Source organism: Penicillium brevicompactum (genome assembly GCF_028827555.1).
Source record: "Penicillium brevicompactum strain IBT 35665 chromosome Unknown utg000005l_segment0_segment0, whole genome shotgun sequence".
NCBI classification, from domain to species: Eukaryota; Fungi; Ascomycota; class Eurotiomycetes; order Eurotiales; family Aspergillaceae; genus Penicillium; species Penicillium brevicompactum.
The window spans coordinates 2,011,299-2,030,617 of NW_026623208.1; the positions used below are offsets into that span (position 1 = coordinate 2,011,299).

The window sequence follows — 19,319 nt, forward strand, 5'->3', positions numbered from 1 at the left end:
TCTTCAATGTACAATGCTGAGATCATGCTCGTCTCTTTCACCTTGGACAAACTCCATCAAATCATCCTCCAGGAGCTCTTCTTGTACAATTCCACCATACATCATATCCTCTATCATGCCGAGCACCGCGCGATGTAGGTACCTCTTTTTCAATTGCCCCAAATTCAACTCAGCTTCTTCAAGTGAGACCACAGTCTCATTTTCAACTTCAAATGCATCTCCAGGCTGCAAAATCTTCTGGTGTAGGAACTCAAACACGCGTAGATAGGGCATCGCATCCGTCCAACGGTCACCAAAAACAGTCAGGTTCGTCGTGCACGTAGAGATAGCTTGTTGAATCGACTGTTGGATCTGTTGATCTCTACAATCAGACATGGATCTTGTCGTCCAAGCAATATAGAGAAGCATAATTCCTGCACGGAACTGGAAAACGAGCTGCAGAAATGTGAGCGACAATACTTGGAGTAATCGGGGTGGTTATCATTCACACTTACTGCAGACCATGTATAGCACATCACATGTCCCTCTTCCTGTAGCATCCTGAAGTTGAGGCAGACATCCACGATTGCAGCAACCATGTCTTTCATCCCGTCCATCTCGGTGAATTCCCTTGTCCCTTCGCCTAAAATCAATAAACTGTAATCGTACAGCTTCTGCATCCATATCGGATGGAGATATCCGCTTTGAACGTTTTTCAAAGCATTCTGTGGTATATCCTGTCTCCAGCTGTCCAATGCTGGTTTGAACAATGACAGACGGCTTTTGAAGTCTCCGACGAGATCTTGGCAAGGCAATGCTTCCCTAGATCTTCTTATATTTGCTTGAATCTTGCGAAGCCTAAACAGGTGACTCAGAGCAGGATTAATACCCAGTGCAGGCTGGAGTGTATCTCCGAGAGAACACATCTGGGGAAATGTTCAGTATTGGCAGGGTGAAAAATGGTGGGTTAAACTCACATCATCATCCACGACTCGATACGCAGCAGACACCGGCCTGTCCCAGCCAGAAACAATGACCTCGTTAAGCATATAACATGTGATGAACATCTTCTCCAGGAGAACGTCATCGACCCCAGTCCCCGATCCAATTTCACTTGACAAAGCTGCATGTTTTCGAATTTCGGCCATTGTGGCCACACAGAAGGGTAGAACGGAGCCCACGCTGGTCGTTATCTCCTCTGATGAAGGAGAATGCAACGCATATAGAATCATCAACAACGAAGCTTGTATTTGTAACAGCATGGATGAATGTCCGACAACATGGGGATAGTACCTCATTGCCGAAGTATAGAACTCTTTGGAGCGGAATGAATGCGAAGTATCTCGCTGCAGAGTGCTGAATAGAGATGCACCAATTGCATAAACCATTTGCAAGAAGAATGCTCTCCATTCATCCTGTCCATCGGAAACCCCGTTGGTATGCCAAGATTTCCAGATGGCCTCATCCAAAAAGGGCCACTCACGATGAGTGACCGAGAAATACATGTTTGCGTAGAGCTCTTTCAGCCATGGGGTATCGTCGGAAGCGAATGGAGTCAACGGGGCCATGTCCATCCACGGGATATCGAAAAAGGCGGAGAATGAATCCGGTGAGAGGTAGCCAGGCGTTCGCCATAGCTTTGGACTAGCCAATTGTACCCCGGGGAATGTAAGAGCATTATTAAGTTCACTGATATCGGGGCCAGTTAGCGATTGCTGCGCATCGAAACCCAAGTCGATATCGGTCTGAACTCCAACATCGCAGGTGTTCTGCAAAGGCGCAGTTTGACTGGGACGACCTAGCTCTGCGACTCGTGCCTCCAACTGTTTCAGATAACTGAGCGGAATGGTAATGTTATCGCCCGCTTTTCGAGACCTCGCGGGCAGGCATTCAGCACCTTTGCGGCGACACTCGCTGCAAGATGGTTTTGCATGGTCACATTTGCGCTTTAGTCGGAAGCAGCGAGCGCAGGCTATATCTCTATGCTTCAGTGGGCGCGACATGCAGCAGTAGAAGAAGACAAATGCGGGGACTGAATTGATAACTTAATAAGTGGCTCAAATAGGAAGGTCGATGCGACGATAAGAGTATCTCTTAACGCTGTTCTTATAACCAAATTCCGAGGTATCAAATACATCTAAAATTATAATATTCAACATACCCTTCCATTCAACTGGCAACGGTCTTGATCCATCGTTGAGCCTTCGTATCGTAGCCGATCAATTTGGGATCAATGTGCAACGTCTTCAACATGAACTCCATAGTAAACTCCTAGCCAAATCAGTCAGTTGTTGAAGTCGTTTTAAAAGGGTTCAACTCACTTCATCGGTGTCCTCATTAACTGCAGTGCCTTGGTCATCTGGTTCTTCAATCTCTCGTGGATCAATCTCGTCATCAACGTGCTCCACCTCACGCTTCTCCTCGTCACATTCCCACCGAGTCGAATCCCGCTTCGACTGCTCCTTCCACACAGTCATCCCACCCATACGTTTGACTCGCTCTTCGGCGCTTGTAAAGGCTTCATCGGCAGCGTTCTGGCTGATAAGGCGCCATTTGACAATCAAAGCTTCAAGTTCGGTATCTTTATCTGACGTCTCAAGTCCGAGAGCTTGTTTTGCCTGGTCGAGTTCTGAGCGCAGCGCGGCTAGCCGTGACTGTATGGCACGTTGCTGTTTTTGGAGCGCGATGATGTCGGGGTCTGCTGCTTGGAACGACTTTGGGGTATGGGGCAGAGGATTGAGGATTGATTTGCGCTTGGTCGGCATCGGAGTGTCTGGTATGGATGAATTTGTTTCTTTTGAGAGCTCTTGGGGTACAGAGGGAATTGGTTCTTCGGTTTTTGGGGTTGGTGTGGAGGGTTGCGCATCAGTGGTAGGGGCGGATCGGCGCAAAGGAGACTTGAACGGCTTAGACAGGGTGGCCGCTGGGTCGATGCGACGACGTTTGGTAGGTTGAGCCATGATTTACGGGTTTCAAGAAGTGGGCTAGGTTGAAAGAAACAAGGGAAAGGGAAGAATGACAACATCGAAATAAAATGCGGAGAATCGGCTTATCGATAAGGAAATATGGTTTATCTACATTCAATGTCCGACTCCTCCTGCTACCCATTGCGCAAATTCAGGATCTCCAGGCGGCGGGAAAAAGCCTCTGTCGTTGGCGTTCGCATTTGCGTTGCCGTTGGCATTGGCGTTTCCATTCTGGCCATTTGCATTGTCGTTTTGACGATTGCGCTGTTGCTGTTGCTGTCGGAAGTAGACCAGCACCAACAGGGTAGCAGCAAGCCCGACAATAAGCAGACCTTCGAGCATACTTTCGTCGATATCGAGATCCAAATCATCGTAGTAGCCATCCTCGTGGCTCTCAGAATCCAACCCGCGGTATTCGTCGTCGTCTCCCGGGCGTTCATAAAGGTCTTCGTAATAACTCTCTTCGTCGTTGTCGATGAAAGCGGTGATCCATTCTCGGAATGTTCGACGGGGTCGCGACTCTGCTTGTAACATGTCAGTCTGAACTCAATATAATGTGAAACTGCTAGAGCGGCTTACCTTCTTCATCACGGATGTTGTTGATGTTTCCATTGGTGATACGATTCCAGTATCCACGAATTCGGAGCTTGAGCAAGCTCATTTTTACTGGTAGATAGGCTTCGGGGCTGAGATCGAGCGCTAGGTCATAATACCGCTTGGCCATGTGGAAGTCTTGGTCCACCGCCACGCCATTTTCATGCATCCAGCCCAAATTCCAATAACCCTGCGCGCTATGATGGGCCTCAGCAGCGTTATGGTAGCAAGTTGATGCCTTTTCGGGGTCGAGAGTCGAGCCAACGCCAGACAGATAATAGTCACCCATTTTCAGCAGGGAGTCGATGTTAGCCTGTTTGGAAGACCGTGTCCAGTAGATCAGTGCCAGTGCTGCATTGCGCAGCATGGAAGGCCGTGGTTTTTCAGCCCATGGAAGAACCGAACTGAGCGATAACACAGAGCGATGCTCATCGAGTAGATAGGCCACATTTGCTTGAGCATTTTCATAGCCTTGTTCGGCTGCCATCATGGCTGCAATGAGAGCCCCTTCTTTGTCATCGGTTTCGTACGCATGATTCGCCTCCGCAAAGGCCGAATGGACAATCTCGGCTTTCTCGGCGACCATCTTATAGTAAGCAGTGGCAACGCCACAGTGTCGCTGTCTTCCGATGCCAAAGTTCGCCATTTCTGCTAGGTAGTAGTATGCCTCCATCCATCCATAGCGGGCAGCGAGCTCGAAGTAGCGAGTTGCGGTTTCGATATCGCCTTGGTCCAAAAACAGAGCACCCAGTCGCGACTCTGACGCCGGGAGATCCTGATCAGCCGCAGCTTTGAAGTATTCTGACGCTCTGAAGCCATCTTGAGGGACCCCATACCCGTTGAGGTACACCAGGCCCATCCAATGCTGGCACAGAGAGTCACCGTTCTCAACACCGCGTCGGAACCATGTAAGAGCCGTCGGATAGTGTTGCTCGACTCCTTCGCCGCGAAGATACATCAGACCAATGTGTCCGGCAGCTTTGGCGGCCAGCTTATCAAGACCTGCTTGCGCGTTTGAGTTGGTGGAACCGTCTTTATTCCAGTACCTCTTGGTCACAACCTTGAAATACCTCATAGCACGTCGGAAATTACGAGGCAATCCACGGGCACCCTCGAAATTCATCTTTCCGAGAGTATAGGTGGCCTTCATCTCGCCCTTGCGAGACATGAGGTCCAGGTATTCAAGAATATCCTCTACGCTGGCCTCGGGTCCCGCATTAGCAGCGTCTCGGGCATTTGGCCCGGAGCTTGACATACTAGCTCCAGGGCCGTAGACACCACCTTCTTCATCAGCCCAGCGGTATGATTCTCTGACCAAAGCGCTACCACCTGGTGGACCAGACCGGTAGTACTGGACAGCCTTATCCGCAACTTTTTTGTAGTAATGGATTGCGCGATCGCAGTTCTTCGGTGTCCCAATTCCAGAATGGTAGCGATATGCCAGGGTCATCTCAGACCGTGTGTTTCCCGTCTCCGCCGCGAATTCATGGTACATGAGAGCCTTGGCCTGATCGCGCTCCACAGCACCACCAATACCCGTCGCATACATGAAGCCAACCATGTTCTGTGCCGTGTTGTTTCCATCCAACCAAGCCAACTCGTGGTACCATTGAAAAGCCGCTTTCAAGTCTCGGGGGTGAGAGAAGTTGCCGTAGAAGTTCATCTCCGCCAACAAGAACAACGCGTCTGGGTCTCGGTCTTCTTCCACCGCAGCCTTCAGCTCCCGTACTGCAGTTGCAACACGGGGATTCAGCTTGGGTTCGGGATTCTCAATCTTGGGGCCATTCATGAATAATAGTCGGAACGCTTGGCGGCCGTAATGTGTACCTGTCCCAAGCAAGCCCAGCGACTTGTCGGTTTGTTGAGTTGTAGGTTTTATTGAGCGGAGTAGATCCCATGCATGTTCGACTCGTTCTGACAGCAAGTAGCAAAGTTAGTGACCTTCTGGTGTAGGATGCGAGATAGCATTGCGCCGAAGCTCTACTCACGGGTCATGGGCCGGGGAACTGCTTCCTCCGTGGGAAATGGATATTCATGGTGATCATCACTTCCAACTTCCGATGATAGTTTTTGGTCCGTAAGTGGCTGTTGACTAGGCCCGGCTGCACAAGTCTGTAGAAGCACTAGATAGGGGTGTCAGCGTCCGTTGTAGTTGCGGAGGTGCGGGCGGAGCTTACGCAGGGCCGGTAGAAGCTTGAATAACGACCTCATGATGCCTGCAATATCTGAGAATAGTTCCGAGGTAAGAGGCACATTGCGGCACCCCAAGCTGGAGAGTGGCTAAATGTAAAGAAAGCTGGGGGATTCGCGATATGATGTAGTTCCCTGGTACGGGCCACTTGGCATGACGGAGCTTCATTTTGCCGAGGGCGTACGGTATGGCAATGACTGCACCAAATCAAATCCCGCCACTTTGGCCTCAACTGTTCGTTGTTGTATTCGATTTGTTCGAATTGATTAACTGAAATGTCTACCTACCTTTACAAACTCCTTTTGAAATACCTACTAAAGCATGATACGTCTTGTTTGGGAACCCAAGAATCTATAGGTACTATACCGGTAGTCTGTTATCTACCACTGCACGTTCTCCTATGATCGCTTGACAGAAAATGTCAATAAAATTCTTCGGATCTACTCATCCCCTAGGGCTGTGTACAGAACGGGAAATAGCAGGCAAAGTACGTCCCCAAAGCGCTGTTCATGCAATGAAAACGGGGCAGTCATGACCCACCCACTGGCGATCGAGTTTCCGCCGCTGATCACAATAGCTGAGAATTGAATCACAGCTCTGCACCGAACAACGGGGGCTTCGGGTTCACAGTGGTGTGGAGTCAAAGTCACCTGCGAAACGGGCAAACAATCTTGGAGCAAAAAGATGAGGGCTGATACCGAATACTGTATGATTTGGTGTTAAAAAAAGGTGAAAAACAGATACAATTGAAAGGGAAGAACAGTCCCTGATATCGTGAAAAATTATCAATCAATTCCCATGCGTGTGGCGCGAAAAGATCTTTTTTGTTGTTTATGTGAACTTCCGTTCGATGATGGTACAGGTGTACAGCACGAGCCTGTGAACAGGCGCGCCAAGTTCATCCGTAGTTCACTGACGTGGCGACGTAGGGCTGTAAGCCGGTGAAGTGGGGCTGTAGGCCGGAGACGTCGGAGAGCCAGAGAAGTTCGGCGAAGTTGGCGAGTAGGACTGGGGACTCGTGGGAGACCACCCAGGGGAAGTAGGTGTGTACTTAGGAGATGTGGGTGAGGTTGGGGACAGGTGCCGGCCACCGCCAATCGCAGGACTGGTGGGGCTGTAGCTGGGTGACGTCGGGCTAAAGGCAGGCGAGGCTGGACTGAAGCTAGGCGATGTTGGGCTGTAGTTGGGTGAAGTGGGGGAGAACCCAGGCGACGTTGGAGAGTACGATGGCGAGGTGGGAGACGCTTGACCATACGCAGGCGAGGTTGGCGAGTAAGCCGGAGACGTCGGGGCAAACGATGGGCTGGCAGGGGAGAAGCCAGGGGATGTTGGATTGAACCGAGGACTGGTCATGCTCATACCAGGCGAAGTTGGTGAGTAGCTTGAAGACGGCGAATATCCAGGAGATGTTGGGCTGGTGTTGAATGGACTCGTGGGAGAGTAACCGGGGCTGCGACCCGCAGGGCTAAAGCCGCCAGTGCTGTCAAATCCAGAGTTGCCACCGTAGCTAGTCAAGCCACCGGTATCCTGAACAATGTTGTGGGGCGGCGAGAATGAAGCATCGGGGTCACTGTCAGTCATGTAGGGTGAGCTGGCCATAGGCGAGCCAGTGTCATACTGAGTGGCGGCACCGTCGGGGATGATGGCATCCTTGGCCCCGACTGCACCCATGAGTCCGTAACGTGCATTGTTCGACACGACTGTGTTGAGCAAGCTCTGGTCCAGGTAGACGTCGAACTCACCCGTTCCAGCGGGCGCCATCTGTCCAAGGATCAAGTTTTCGGATACACCACGGCAGTCATCAAGTTCTCCGAAGGCAGCAGCCTCAAGCAAAATCTCGACTGTCTCTTCGAAAGAACAACGCATAAGAGCACCGTTGTCGGCACGGTTGATACCGTGACGAGTAACAGGGGTCAAGTAACCACGGACTGTCATGACATCAACCAAAAGCGCCAAGTGACGGTGGTTGACATAGGAACCGTCGAAAGCGAGCACAAGCGTCAACTCGCGGAGCACGGCTGTACGCGCAGCTTCGATACCGAAGACCTCGAAAATCTCGATAAACTGGTTAGAGTATGTACGAGAGGCGTCAACGCCGGGAATCGAAAGAACGGCAGCCAGGGAGGAACCACTGGTTTCAAGAACCCACTCCTTGCAGAGGGGATCATTCTTGTCCGAGAAGAGACGACCATCATCGTGGACGCGGACCTTGGGCTTCTCGTTGATGAAAGCACGGTCGACGCCAGTGACACCACGAAGAGTCAAAGTGTCCAGCAGATGCTGCTCGAGCTTCTTGAGAGTGACGTCGTACTCAACATCTTCGTCATCGTCATCCTTGTAGTCTTGGACTTGGCGAATACGAATGACTTGCTCATCGGCGTTGTTATCACTGAAGATGACGGCGATATCCCGCGGGTAGGCTTGCTTGATTCTGGTCGCGACGTCTTGAACCGTGAGACCCTTATCGAGAAGTGAAGGACGGCTAAGAACGATACGAAGCAACCACTTGGACTGTGAGCTCGAGTCATCCTCAGTATCCTCGGGAATGATAAAGTAGGATTCCACCATATCCCTATCGTTCTCAATGACAGTAGACTGGATTTCGGGGTCATAGTAGATCTCAGTGGACTCGGTCACGGACCGCAGACTAGTGTGCTCGACAAGACTGCGAAGAGTCTTGGCACCATCCTTGTTGTGGGTGTCCATGCCTTCTTGGTAGACAGTCATGGACGGTGTCTTGATGTTGGTAGCAACGTTCAAAATTTCCTTGAGACGAGGCACACCAAGGGTAACGTTCTTGGAGGACACACCAGCAAAGTGGAATGTGTTCAGTGTCATCTGCGTAGCGGGTTCTCCAATGGATTGGGCAGCAAGAACGCCAACCATTTCACCGGGGTTTGCGGCGGCGCGAGCGAAACGACTCTCAATGGCACCGAGCACGTGCTGGAATGCCAGCTTGTTAAGAGAATAGTCCGTGACGAGGCGACGGAAAGCAAGACGACTACGCAACTGCGCCTTAAACAACAAGGTTGCGTTCACCTGCGCCTCACGCGAAATAACATCCTCACCGCGGACAATCACCAAACGATCCAGTAGCTGCTGAACTTGAGGAATGACCTCGGCGGGGTGCAAGTCACTGATAGTGCCTTCGCGAATATGGAAGGTTGTGCGAGCCATCTCAAGGATGCGCTGAATGTTGATGGGAAGCTGCATCATTTCTTCGTCCTCCTTCACCACAGTTCGGAGGAATTCACGATCCTTAACAATCGCCTCCCATTCTTCGTCAAAGAACCTCTGAACCTCCATATCACCAGCAATCTCATTGGCTTGCTCCAGAACCTCAGGGCCCAGAGTGCTTTCAGGGTCCATGACATCAACGCGGAAGCGCTTCCTGAGGGTTTCATCGTCACACTTGATGTGATCGACGCGCTGGTTCTCAATGTGAGCACCATCGAGACCATCCTCTCCGTAAATGAACTGAATGATATCGTTCATGGAATTGCGAACAGTTCCATCATACTTGACCATCACTTCTTCAAGAGCCTTGACAAGCTTACGCTGGATGTAACCAGTTTCGGCAGTCTTGACAGCAGTATCAATCAGACCCTCACGACCAGCCATGGCGTGGAAGAAGAACTCTGTTGGGGTCAGACCACGGAGGTATGAGTTCTCAACGAAGCCACGGGACTCAGGAGAGTAATCATCCTTTGTGAAGTGCGGCAATGTGCGGTACTTGAAACCGAAAGGAATACGCTTTCCTTCGACGGACTGCTGTCCGACCAGCGCAGTCATCTGGGAGATGTTGATAGCGGAACCCTTGGAACCGGAACGAGCCATCTGAATGGCGTTGTTCAAATCCTTCAAACTCTTCTCGGTGGCATCACCAGCCTCATCACGAGCATTGTTCAGGGCACGAGAAACCTTGCTCTCGAATGTTTCACGGACGTTCATACCGGGGAGGGCCTCAAGGGTGTTCTCAGTAGCGCTGGCAGTGATCTGCTCGACTTCCTGCTTTCGGTTGCGAACGGCTTCCTCAATCTTGTTGATGGTCATTTGATCGGGAATTGTGTCACCAATACCAATACTGAAACCGTGGTGGAGAAGCCAGTAACCGACAATAGACTGGGCACCGTTGAAGAACTTGACACAGGTGTCAGGGCCATACTCGTTGAAGATGGTGTGGATGACACCGCCACCACTGGCACCAACAGTCTTCTTGGAGAGCATGCCATACATCAGCTGGCCACCGTGGATCAAGAGACCGCCATCGTTGAGAGGACTGAACTTCTCGGCCAACGGCGAACCATCCTTATCGACACGCAGTAGGTTGAGGCCAGACGGGAAAGCCATACTGATGATCTGCTTTCCGGTCCAACGGGGGCGAGGCTTCAGAATAGCAGGTGGAGGAATAGCACCATCCCAGTCGGGAACCCAGAGCATGAGATTCATTACTTGATCCTTGGTGAGGAAACTGTCACGACGGCAGATTTTGTAGATACCACAAAGGGTATCTTGGACAATACCCATAAGTGGACCGTTACGCTGGGGAGAGACAATGTTCTTGGGGACCAGGGTCAGTTCAGCAAGCTCGGCGCGAGCCTCTTCGCCCTGGGGAACGTGCAAGTTCATCTCATCACCATCGAAATCGGCGTTGTAAGGACTCGTTACCGACAAGTTCATGCGGAAGGTGGAGAAAGGCATCACGCGAACTCTGTGACCCATCATGGATTCCTTGTGCAGAGAGGGCTGACGGTTGAAAAGAATGTAGTCGCCGTTGTCAAGGTGGCGCTCAACCTTCCAGCCATAAAGGAGCTGCTGGGTGCCGGCACGCTTGGCGTGACGCAGATCGATACGCTCACCATTGTCACGGACGATGTAACGAGCACCGGGGTGAATGTTGGGTCCGTTCGAAACCAACTTCTGAAGCTTCTCGATGTTGTATGGCGTCACAACTTCGGGGTATGTGAGAATACGGGCGGTCGAGTAGGGCACACCGACTTCATCGAGGGACAAGTTGGGATCACCAGTAATGACAGTACGGGCGGAGAAATCCACACGCTTGCCCATCAAGTTCTGACGAAGACGACCCTCCTTACCCTTCAAACGGCTGCGGAGAGCCTTGACAGGACGGTTTCCTTTTTGCATTGCAGTTGGCTGTCCAGCGATGTCGTTATCCATGTATGTGGCGATGTGATATTGGAGTAAAGACTCGAATTCGCGAATGACGTGCTCGGGTGCACCCTCCTGTTCACATCGTTGAACGTTCTGGTTTGCACGCACAATTTCAGCGAGCTTGTAGGTAAGATCATCCTCTCCACGAGCACCACTGGTAGCTCCCATGACGACGCTGGGGCGGACAGTGGGAGGGGGCACAGGAAGAACGGTAAGAACCATCCACTCTGGACGGGCATAGTCATTGCTCAGGCCCATAATCCGCACATCCTCAATAGAGATGTTGCGGAAGATGTTCAGTGCCATAGCGGGAGTGATGACCTTCTTTTCAGGTTGTGCCATCTCCTCCTCCATCATAGCCTTGCTGGGCTTCCATGTTCCTACCAAGCAAATTCCTTCTTTCCGAACTGTGGGTTGCGCGTTACCGCAACCGCCGTGGTTGCGTCCCTTGGATGCCTCCTTGGGATCCTCGTCGTCGGCAGGCGCGTCAGCCTCACAGATCAAGACATCCTTGGAGAGACGCCAGATTGCGTCGAATCGTCGCTTGGGGTCACGGAATCGAAGAGCCTCGGTGAACTTGCTGTCGCTCTGAAGTTGATTTAAGTCAGCAAAATTACCAGTCAAGATTTGCCATCCCGATAGAGATGACTAACCGTGTTGGCCTTGATCTTTCCACAGTTGTGGCAGACGGTTTCCAAAAGCTTCTTAATTTTTGTCAAGAAACCTGAAATGAGATGAAACGTCAACATGGGTTCCATCAAGAAAATCTGTAGCAAAACGACACACCAATGTGGTAAACTGGGCAGGCAAGTTCGATGTGACCAAAGTGCCCAGGGCATTCTTTCGGTCCCTCTTCACAGGTCTCGCAGTTGTATTGTCTTTAATAAATCGTTGATTAATATTTGAGTTATTGAAGCCTGAGAGATCGCTGGGGGTATCGTGCTTACCTGTCGATTGTACCAAGTCGGGGGTCGTTGATACCCTTCGTCCGGGGGCGTTGGCGTTGGTCATCCTGTCGCGTCGTTAGCAATCCGACAAGTGTCGCGAAACTGACGGAACTCGAGGCTTGAATTGAGTATGCGACAGAAGAAATCACCGAGCACTCACCAATGTTTCCGGATACTCGATGTGTACCACACTCATGCGCTTGATTTCTTCGGGAGCAAACAGACCGAACTGGATTTCCTTGATGGTGCGCAAAGGCGCCTTGGAATATGGGAAGAAAACGTTCGACATATTGGCGAAGTTGTGATAATTGAAGATGGAATGAAAACGCGGTGATAACCGGTCAGGTGTATGTGTCGTGGAAACCGGGAACCAACGAAGGCACTCGGATCGTAAACGTCGCGAAAACTGGAGTGACAGACGTGAAAAGAAGCTAAATGTCGAGTTTACACGTAGCGACGATGAAAAGAAGGTGGTGTGGAAGCAGCTGGCCGGCTGAGGCCTTTGGCAGCCCTTGCCACGAGGGCGCCGGCGACCTGGTGGTCCCGGACGTCACGGAGCAGAAAAGAGAGAGAAAAGGTGCGCGCAGCAAAGATGAGCACGTCCGGAAGGGCCTGAAGAAGTTTCGCGATGCTAGGCGCGAACTCCTGGGTTGTGGAGGGGATGGGAGATGGGATGTCGGGAAGATGAAAGGGAGATGTTCTGAGGTTGCCTCACTGTGATGGGGCTTGAGTTTTCCCTGCACGGAGAGTGCTCTCTAAACCGGATCTGACCGCTCTGGCAGAATTGCGGGTACCTTCCCCAAAGTGCTATCCTCTGCGCTTTCGAAGTACCTCTCTTCCGCTACTTCGGGGGCGGTGAGCGCTGCAGCCCGAGATGGAAGGCAGCCATCGGCCCGCGGTTTAAATGGGTGTGTCCACCGCCCTGCCTTCTTGATGATTCTAACAATATCGATTGGCAGAAGTGACTGTCCGTGAATGGTTGATAGTCCTGGGACAGCGAATTACTGGGAGTTTGCGATACTCTAGTTTCCACTGGATGCTTTACCAACGGTCTTTCTTCCGGCCTACACTGGCTTCATACGCAGGCTAGGCGCCCTCACGTCCAAATCACTTCTCCGCTCTATGCACCCGCCGCAATGAACTTGTCGCTCGTGGATCCATTCGTCTTGGCCCAAGAGTACCCCGATACTCTGACTGAAAAGCTTAGTATGTTCGCCTTCAGTTGAGAATTTCAACCTTCAACTAACATATACTTTACAGGCAGCGGTCATGCGACATGCTTGAGTTTCAACCACAAAGGCGATTACCTTGCCTCCGGACGAGTACGTGAACAACCAGTCAACAATACCCAAATACCAAGGCCTGAATGCTGAATGACTTGACAGGTGGACGGCACAGTGGTGATCTTCGATATTGAAACGAACGGCGTCGCGCGCAAACTCCAAGGTCACACGCGACAGATCCAATCTCTCAGGTACACTACACTCCCTCAGACTTACACACATGCGCAACCGCTGATCCAATCTTAGCTGGTCCCGCGATGGCCGATATCTTCTCACGTCTTCCCAAGACTGGAAATGCATCTTATGGGATCTTCAAGACGGCTCACGAGTGCGCACCGTCCGATTCGAAGCTCCGGTCTACATTGCCGAACTACACCCATTCAACCAGTATGGTTCCCAAACTCAACGTCGCCCAGATCCGAGCTAACAAGCAGCACAGTCTTCTCTTCGTCGCCTCTCTCTTCGAGGACCAACCCGTCCTCGTGGATGTCTCCAGCCCAAAACCCATAAAACGAATTCTCCCCTCCGCACCCCTCCGCGCAACCGAAGATGTCGACCCAGCCGCAGCAGCCAAACAAGCAGCCCAAGATGCGAAGCACTCTACTTGCGTGACTATCTTCACAGCATTTGGCAACCACATCATTGCCGGAACCTCGAAAGGCTGGATCAACATCATCGAAACGCAAACTTGCACGACCATCCACTCAATGCGCCTCTGCAACGGCGTCGTCATTCTTCTCCGCCTCGCCTCAAACGGTCGCGACCTTCTAGTCAATAGCTCTGATCGTGTGATCCGCACAGTGCTCATGCCGGACCTGTCCCAGCTAGGCATCGACCTCGAGGCATCTTCAATCAAACTGCATGTCGAGCACAAGTTCCAAGACGTCGTCAATCGTCTCTCTTGGAACCACGTCACATTCTCTTCGACCGGTGAATTTGTCACAGCGACTACATTTATGAACCCAGATATCTACGTCTGGGAACGCAGTCACGGCTCACTAGTCAAAATCCTGGAAGGACCAAAGGAGGAGCTTGGCGTGGTTGAATGGCACCCCTCGCGACCAATGGTTGTAGCTTGCGGACTGGAGACGGGATGCATCTACACGTGGTCGATCGTGAGTCCGCAAAAATGGTCTGCGCTCGCACCTGATTTCGGCGAGGTCGAGGAGAACGTCGAATACATGGAAGCGGAAGACGAGTTCGACGTTCACCCGGCCGAGCAGGTTCATCAGCGACGACTCGATCTCGAAGATGAGGAGCCTGATGTTGTGACCATGGACTCGGTCAAGGGAGAGGAAGTCGACGGTGTGGAGCCATTCAATTTCCCTGTTCTCCTTGATGTGGAAGACAGCGATAGTGGGGAGGATGTTGTTGCCGTTGGGCCTGGTACCATGCGCAAGCGGACGCCTGGCCCTAAGGAAAATGAAGAGAAGGCGGCTAACGGAAGGAAGAGGCGCAGGTAGGCTTTGCCCAAGTGGGCCTTTTGTACTATTCGACATTGCATCCATGGTGTTTCTTGGGATATGGCTTTAGGGGTCTGGCGTCAAAGGGTATTTCTTGGTGTGGAAGTTTTTTTTTTTTTTTTTTGCAATCAGCAATCAGTGGAATGCCATAGTTATTCAAAGCTCTGGTTCCGTTTCTTGTACCTAGGTCACTTTGGCTGCGGGTTCCTCATAGTATTGGGGCATCTTTTGACCATCAATAACGTTCTCGATCTTTGGCGGGGGTAGACGTCTTTCTTATCCATCACATCCGTTCAAACGTATGGCCAGGCTGGCCGAAACCATTGGAACTGCTTCCACGGATTGGCCTTGCAACGCCACCCCCAGTGCATCAGATGAAGTCCAGCTTTTTGAATGATACGGAGTACATTCATTCGCGTTCTATGCAATTGGGCTTCCAAGACTTCGGCTTTCAGCTTTCCGAAATTTAGCTCTATGAGTTGTTGGACGTGGTCATGCGGGATTATAAATAGTTCAATGAATACCTGGTGCCAATGTTAATCGCCAGAACAATTGAAGCGCCCAGGTACAGCACACATCTATTTAATCCGGATCTGAAAGTTGCTCGAGGCCAAGACATTTTTGATGTTTGTAACACAACCTTGGAGACTTTGGATCCGATCATTCTAACCATCTGCGTCCTGTTGTCGCACATACCTCCTACCTACTTCCAAGGTTCATCCTCTACGTCCACCTAAAGGCCCGCGTTACCACAAGATGCCTTCTAACGAAATCGGTTATACGTCGCGTTATACCCCAGCGGCGTCTCAAATAACGAGGAACGCAAGTAAGTCACCTCTTCTCTTTACTTCTGGTATTGACTTTCTAACCTTTGAAGATACCACTGGGCCTTCCTGATCGGACCAAAGAAAGAAGACATACAAGCCATACCAGGCAAGCGTTACCACGTCAAGAACTCCCCCTTCGGCTGGGAATTCGAGGAGGATCTATTGGATGATGTCCGAAACGCCAGCAACCTCCTGGCGCGCATTGTCATTGCGAAGATCCAAGATGAGCAGCGTCTCATTTCAATCTTTAACCGCCTTCCTGTTGTGCAAGGAGATCCGAGCTGGAGGTGTCGAACGTGGATGGCAAGTGCCGTTGACGAAATTGCAAAGGATGGGAAATGTGTCGGCACCGCTGAGTTGGATTAGCTGAAAATTGAAGCGTTTGGAAGACAGTATGTGGGCGACAAGACTGCTGGTGGTCGCTATCGGACTGTTGCAGATCTCGAAAAACCGAAACCTACTTGGGACATGCTTGCGAGCAGGGAAATAGTAGCATGAAAGCTAGTGCCGATGTTGATCCTTTTCTCGATGCCGGATTGTTCTGGCTTCAGGCATCTTTTGAGCCCCCAGACTTCATAATAGATCAATGGCAATCTACTTGAGTGTGCTGGCAAAATAAGAGAATGTGTATTTGAAGGTCAAGCTATGGGCTCATATAGTCATCAACTTCAGTACCTATCAGCAAGATCGTCTCCCGAGGTCTATCAAAAATCTTGAAAGACCAATTCCTCTCTACGGCATCATCTCGTTCGTCAGTACAGGGCACCACGATATGTATGCGGAAGAACAACTATCCACCCCAGACTCTTCATCAACTTCTGAATGTATGAGCTCGGCCGATGTTCGCGAACCTCAATGACTATCTCCCGGAGCGACGGAAGCACCTTGAAATGACCGTCGACCCATTTCAATGCCACTTCACAGGCCTCTGGATCATCAAACCGATCCGGATCGAATGCGCGTTCCAAAGATTCCGTGCCCTGCCAGGCGATAATAAGACATTTGATGTTCGGACACCATGACTCAATCAGAATCTTCATGAGAGCACTGTCTCTTGATAAGTAGCGAATTCTCCCGCTAACAAGGTCAAGGCCAGGAAAGTCGACTCTGATGTACTGAATGCGAGAGGCGTTGGTTCGGCCGATCTTAAGCATAAATTGGCATACTTCGTCATAATCAGGATCGCTGAAGTTGAAGCAGTTATGGCTGTAGAGTAACGATCTGGCTTCGTGGAAGATTGTTGTGTTTGTGCGGAGAAGGTTGGGTCCTAGCCTGTCGTGGAAGTGCCATGGACTCAAAGGTTTCCATGGACTGAGAGGGCTTCTGTCGACAAGGACATACTTGTATATCATGATACGGATTTCTGAAGGAAGGCTCATAAAGCTCGCTGGCATCTTGTTGGTTGACATCGTGGTAATGCTTGAAGGAGAGAGAAACTGCAAGTTGGAAGAAGGAGAGGTCGAGAAGATGATGGTTTCTAAAAGAAGGGTCCCTGGTGCTATTTATGCCCTAATGGAGCGCGCAAACAACAACCTCGGGAGCAAACAATGAGCAATCGCAGCAAGCTGACATGGCATTTACAGGGCATTTCAAAACCCATGGATACAAAGGGCTTGTGGATAATTTCGTCTCCTTTCATGTATCACACTGAAACCTTCCACAGTTGGAAGCTGTTGAGCTGTCCACGGGTGCAGGTGTCAACCAAGGCAAGATAATGTCGCAGTTTCAAGGTAAGAGCAAGGTTTGAAGCATTGAAGCATGTAAGCTTTGGGCAGCGTGGTAGCAAAAAGATTACTCCATGCCTCTTCGATACCAGTGAGATTCAACTAGTTTCAGATCACGAAATTCGAAGATTGCCAAAAATTTATATACTTAATATGCTAACACCACCTAGCAAGTCGCTGCACAGAGAAACAAAGATTTATATAAGAAAAAGCAAAGTCAAGACGACTTCGGACTCGCCACAGCAATAGAACCGAGAGTAACAAGGGTATCTATCAGCGAAAAACCCTTTGGGGTGAAAAAAAAAAGGAAAAAGCACTCGGCCCAAAACGCCAAGAGATGCAAAGCTCAGCATGCAAAGAGAGAAATATTTAGAAAACAAGTGTCATGATCCGCAAGCTGTCGATCTCAAGAAAAACAAACATACACATCGTCAACCATAATCTCCAAACCTCCAATCGAAAAGGTAGTCCTGTCAGCTGCGTTGCTGCAACTAGATAGTCATCATAAGCACAGCCCCAGGCGTGCTAACTATTGTTTTGATTTGCAGTAGATGCATTGCACATTCTGGACCAGCCAGTGTCTGCGTGGACCCGAGGTATGCAAGTGTGCTGGAAGAAAGCGCTTGGCTTTTCCAAAAAAAAAGGGTGCTAGAGGGCATATCCGGGATGCTAGAGCGCGGAGGGACCTCAATCCAAGACAACAGGCACGAGTGGTTTGCGCGCCTGATAGATATGAGCCATATTCCAAGTGTGTTTTTGTTTATCGAAGGCCTCGTGCTTGACATCTGCGGAGATCTGTTCAATCTGCGCTTTGGTCCAGCCTAGCACGCGACTGAAAGGAGCCAAGCTGAGAGGGAAGACACTCTCCGAGATAGCCAGATTGTACCAGCGGGCCACCTTCTGCTCGTGCTCATCCGTATGCCAGGGGTTCAGCGGCAGCCCGACAGTCTGGTGATCAATCTCGGTGAAGCCAGCGTCGCGCAAAGCTCGTATGGTTTCACTCGGACTGTGCGCAATGGGTCGCTGAGAGGACTCAGTCGCGTGTCGCAGTGTTGAGTACCAGCTTGTCAAAGCGGGCCCGGGGCTGCTACCCTGGCAGCGGGGCTCAAAGTCGATCTCGAGCTGCTCGACCCAGCCACCGGGTCGAAGGTGCTGATGAATGCGACGGTAGAGGCTAGGCCAGCTGGCGACGCTGCCGGCGGCCATCTGCATGTGGACGATATCCCAGGAGTCATCGCCCAGCGTCCAGGGGGATTCAAAGTCGAAGGGGGCGTAGAAGTCGCAGTTTTTGGGAGAGTTACTCGGTTGGATTGGAGCGAGGTCGCAGCCAACCACAAAGGCGTCGGGGAACTTTTTGGCCATTTCGATGCCCCAGATGCCTGTCCCGCAGCCCAAGTCTAGAATCCTGGCATTCTTGGGCATGGGTGCGTATAGCAATCCATCCCCCGCTCGAGCTACCGTAAATAATTTGTGGAAGATATCGAGACGGTCCTGCTCTTCTTCGTCGCACGGGAGCGGGTACTTGCCCTTTCGATATCCGTGGTATTCTCGGCCGTTTTCTTTGTGAGGAGGATACTTTTCGGGGATTCTAAAAGTCGGGGTCAGCTCAGAGGATCGCCAATTCGGTGAGGCCGAGCCTACTTTTTATCATTGGAGATGATCGGGGACGATCGCGATAGGTGAGAAGCGTTTGACACCATGGACGCCTGCGTCGCCACCGAGCCATTGCTCATGAACCGAGCATTCCTCCTGGGATCTGTATCGACTGGATCGCGGTCGATCAGGGTGCACAGGTCCATGGCGTTGGAGGGTTGCCGTGATCGACCTCGATCGCTTGCCCCGACGGAGTGTGAATAGTACCGACTGCCGACCTCGCTTGGTGGATTGGACTCTGATTTATATCGCTTGGCTGGGGGTGGGGAAGGCATGGGAGGGAGGTGTCGCAGGTGATTATCTCGACTATCTCGGTCTCCGTTGGTATACATCCTCGGCAGTGAGATACGGTCGGGCGCGGGGAAGGAACCAGAGAAGTCCCTGCGAGACATGGTCTTGTCCAAATCAATAATAGGATAATCGCGTGACATGCTGTACGGAGTAGAGGGTCCAGGAGACAGCAGGGATGCTAATTGCTATGCAAGATGCAGAGCGGTTTGAAAAGCGAAGGGCGATTCGT

General features: G+C 51.1%; 6 protein-coding genes across 6 annotated transcripts; 1 reads left to right on the plus strand and 5 right to left on the minus strand.

Moving 5' to 3' along the window:
* Positions 1-3: 3 nt before the first annotated feature.
* Positions 4-2,939, minus strand: N7506_006591 (putative DNA repair protein Dds20/Mei5; the record flags this gene model as incomplete). Its single annotated transcript, XM_056955884.1, has 5 exons — positions 4-435; positions 495-905; positions 957-2,011; positions 2,154-2,250; positions 2,301-2,939. 5 exons carry the CDS (start codon positions 2,937-2,939, stop codon positions 4-6), a joined length of 2,634 nt encoding a protein of 877 aa, XP_056810218.1.
* Positions 2,940-3,059: 120 nt separating this feature from the next.
* N7506_006592 (ubiquitin ligase complex subunit HRD3) lies at positions 3,060-5,750 on the minus strand (the record flags this gene model as incomplete). Its single annotated transcript, XM_056955885.1, has 4 exons — positions 3,060-3,469; positions 3,525-5,453; positions 5,528-5,662; positions 5,717-5,750. The coding sequence occupies 4 exons, from the start codon at positions 5,748-5,750 to the stop codon at positions 3,060-3,062; spliced, it is 2,508 nt and encodes an 835-aa protein (XP_056810219.1).
* Positions 5,751-6,639: 889 nt separating this feature from the next.
* N7506_006593 (DNA-directed RNA polymerase II subunit RPB1) lies at positions 6,640-12,138 on the minus strand (the record flags this gene model as incomplete). The annotated part of the gene is made up of 5 exons (XM_056955886.1): positions 6,640-11,490; positions 11,556-11,626; positions 11,689-11,780; positions 11,850-11,914; positions 12,010-12,138. The coding sequence occupies 5 exons, from the start codon at positions 12,136-12,138 to the stop codon at positions 6,640-6,642; spliced, it is 5,208 nt and encodes a 1,735-aa protein (XP_056810220.1).
* An 847-nt stretch (positions 12,139-12,985) lies between these two features.
* On the plus strand, positions 12,986-15,788 carry N7506_006594 (Set1-mediated histone H3-K4 methylation subunit Swd1; the record flags this gene model as incomplete). Its single annotated transcript, XM_056955887.1, has 7 exons — positions 12,986-13,055; positions 13,110-13,171; positions 13,235-13,323; positions 13,379-13,519; positions 13,572-14,591; positions 15,395-15,421; positions 15,473-15,788. The coding sequence occupies 7 exons, from the start codon at positions 12,986-12,988 to the stop codon at positions 15,786-15,788; spliced, it is 1,725 nt and encodes a 574-aa protein (XP_056810221.1).
* A 386-nt stretch (positions 15,789-16,174) lies between these two features.
* Positions 16,175-16,816, minus strand: N7506_006595 (uncharacterized protein; the record flags this gene model as incomplete). The annotated part of the gene is made up of 1 exon (XM_056955888.1): positions 16,175-16,816. One exon carries the CDS (start codon positions 16,814-16,816, stop codon positions 16,175-16,177), a length of 642 nt encoding a protein of 213 aa, XP_056810222.1.
* A 1,017-nt stretch (positions 16,817-17,833) lies between these two features.
* Positions 17,834-19,230, minus strand: N7506_006596 (class I SAM-dependent methyltransferase; the record flags this gene model as incomplete). The annotated part of the gene is made up of 2 exons (XM_056955889.1): positions 17,834-18,734; positions 18,788-19,230. 2 exons carry the CDS (start codon positions 19,228-19,230, stop codon positions 17,834-17,836), a joined length of 1,344 nt encoding a protein of 447 aa, XP_056810223.1.
* Between the last annotated feature and the right edge of the window lie 89 nt (positions 19,231-19,319).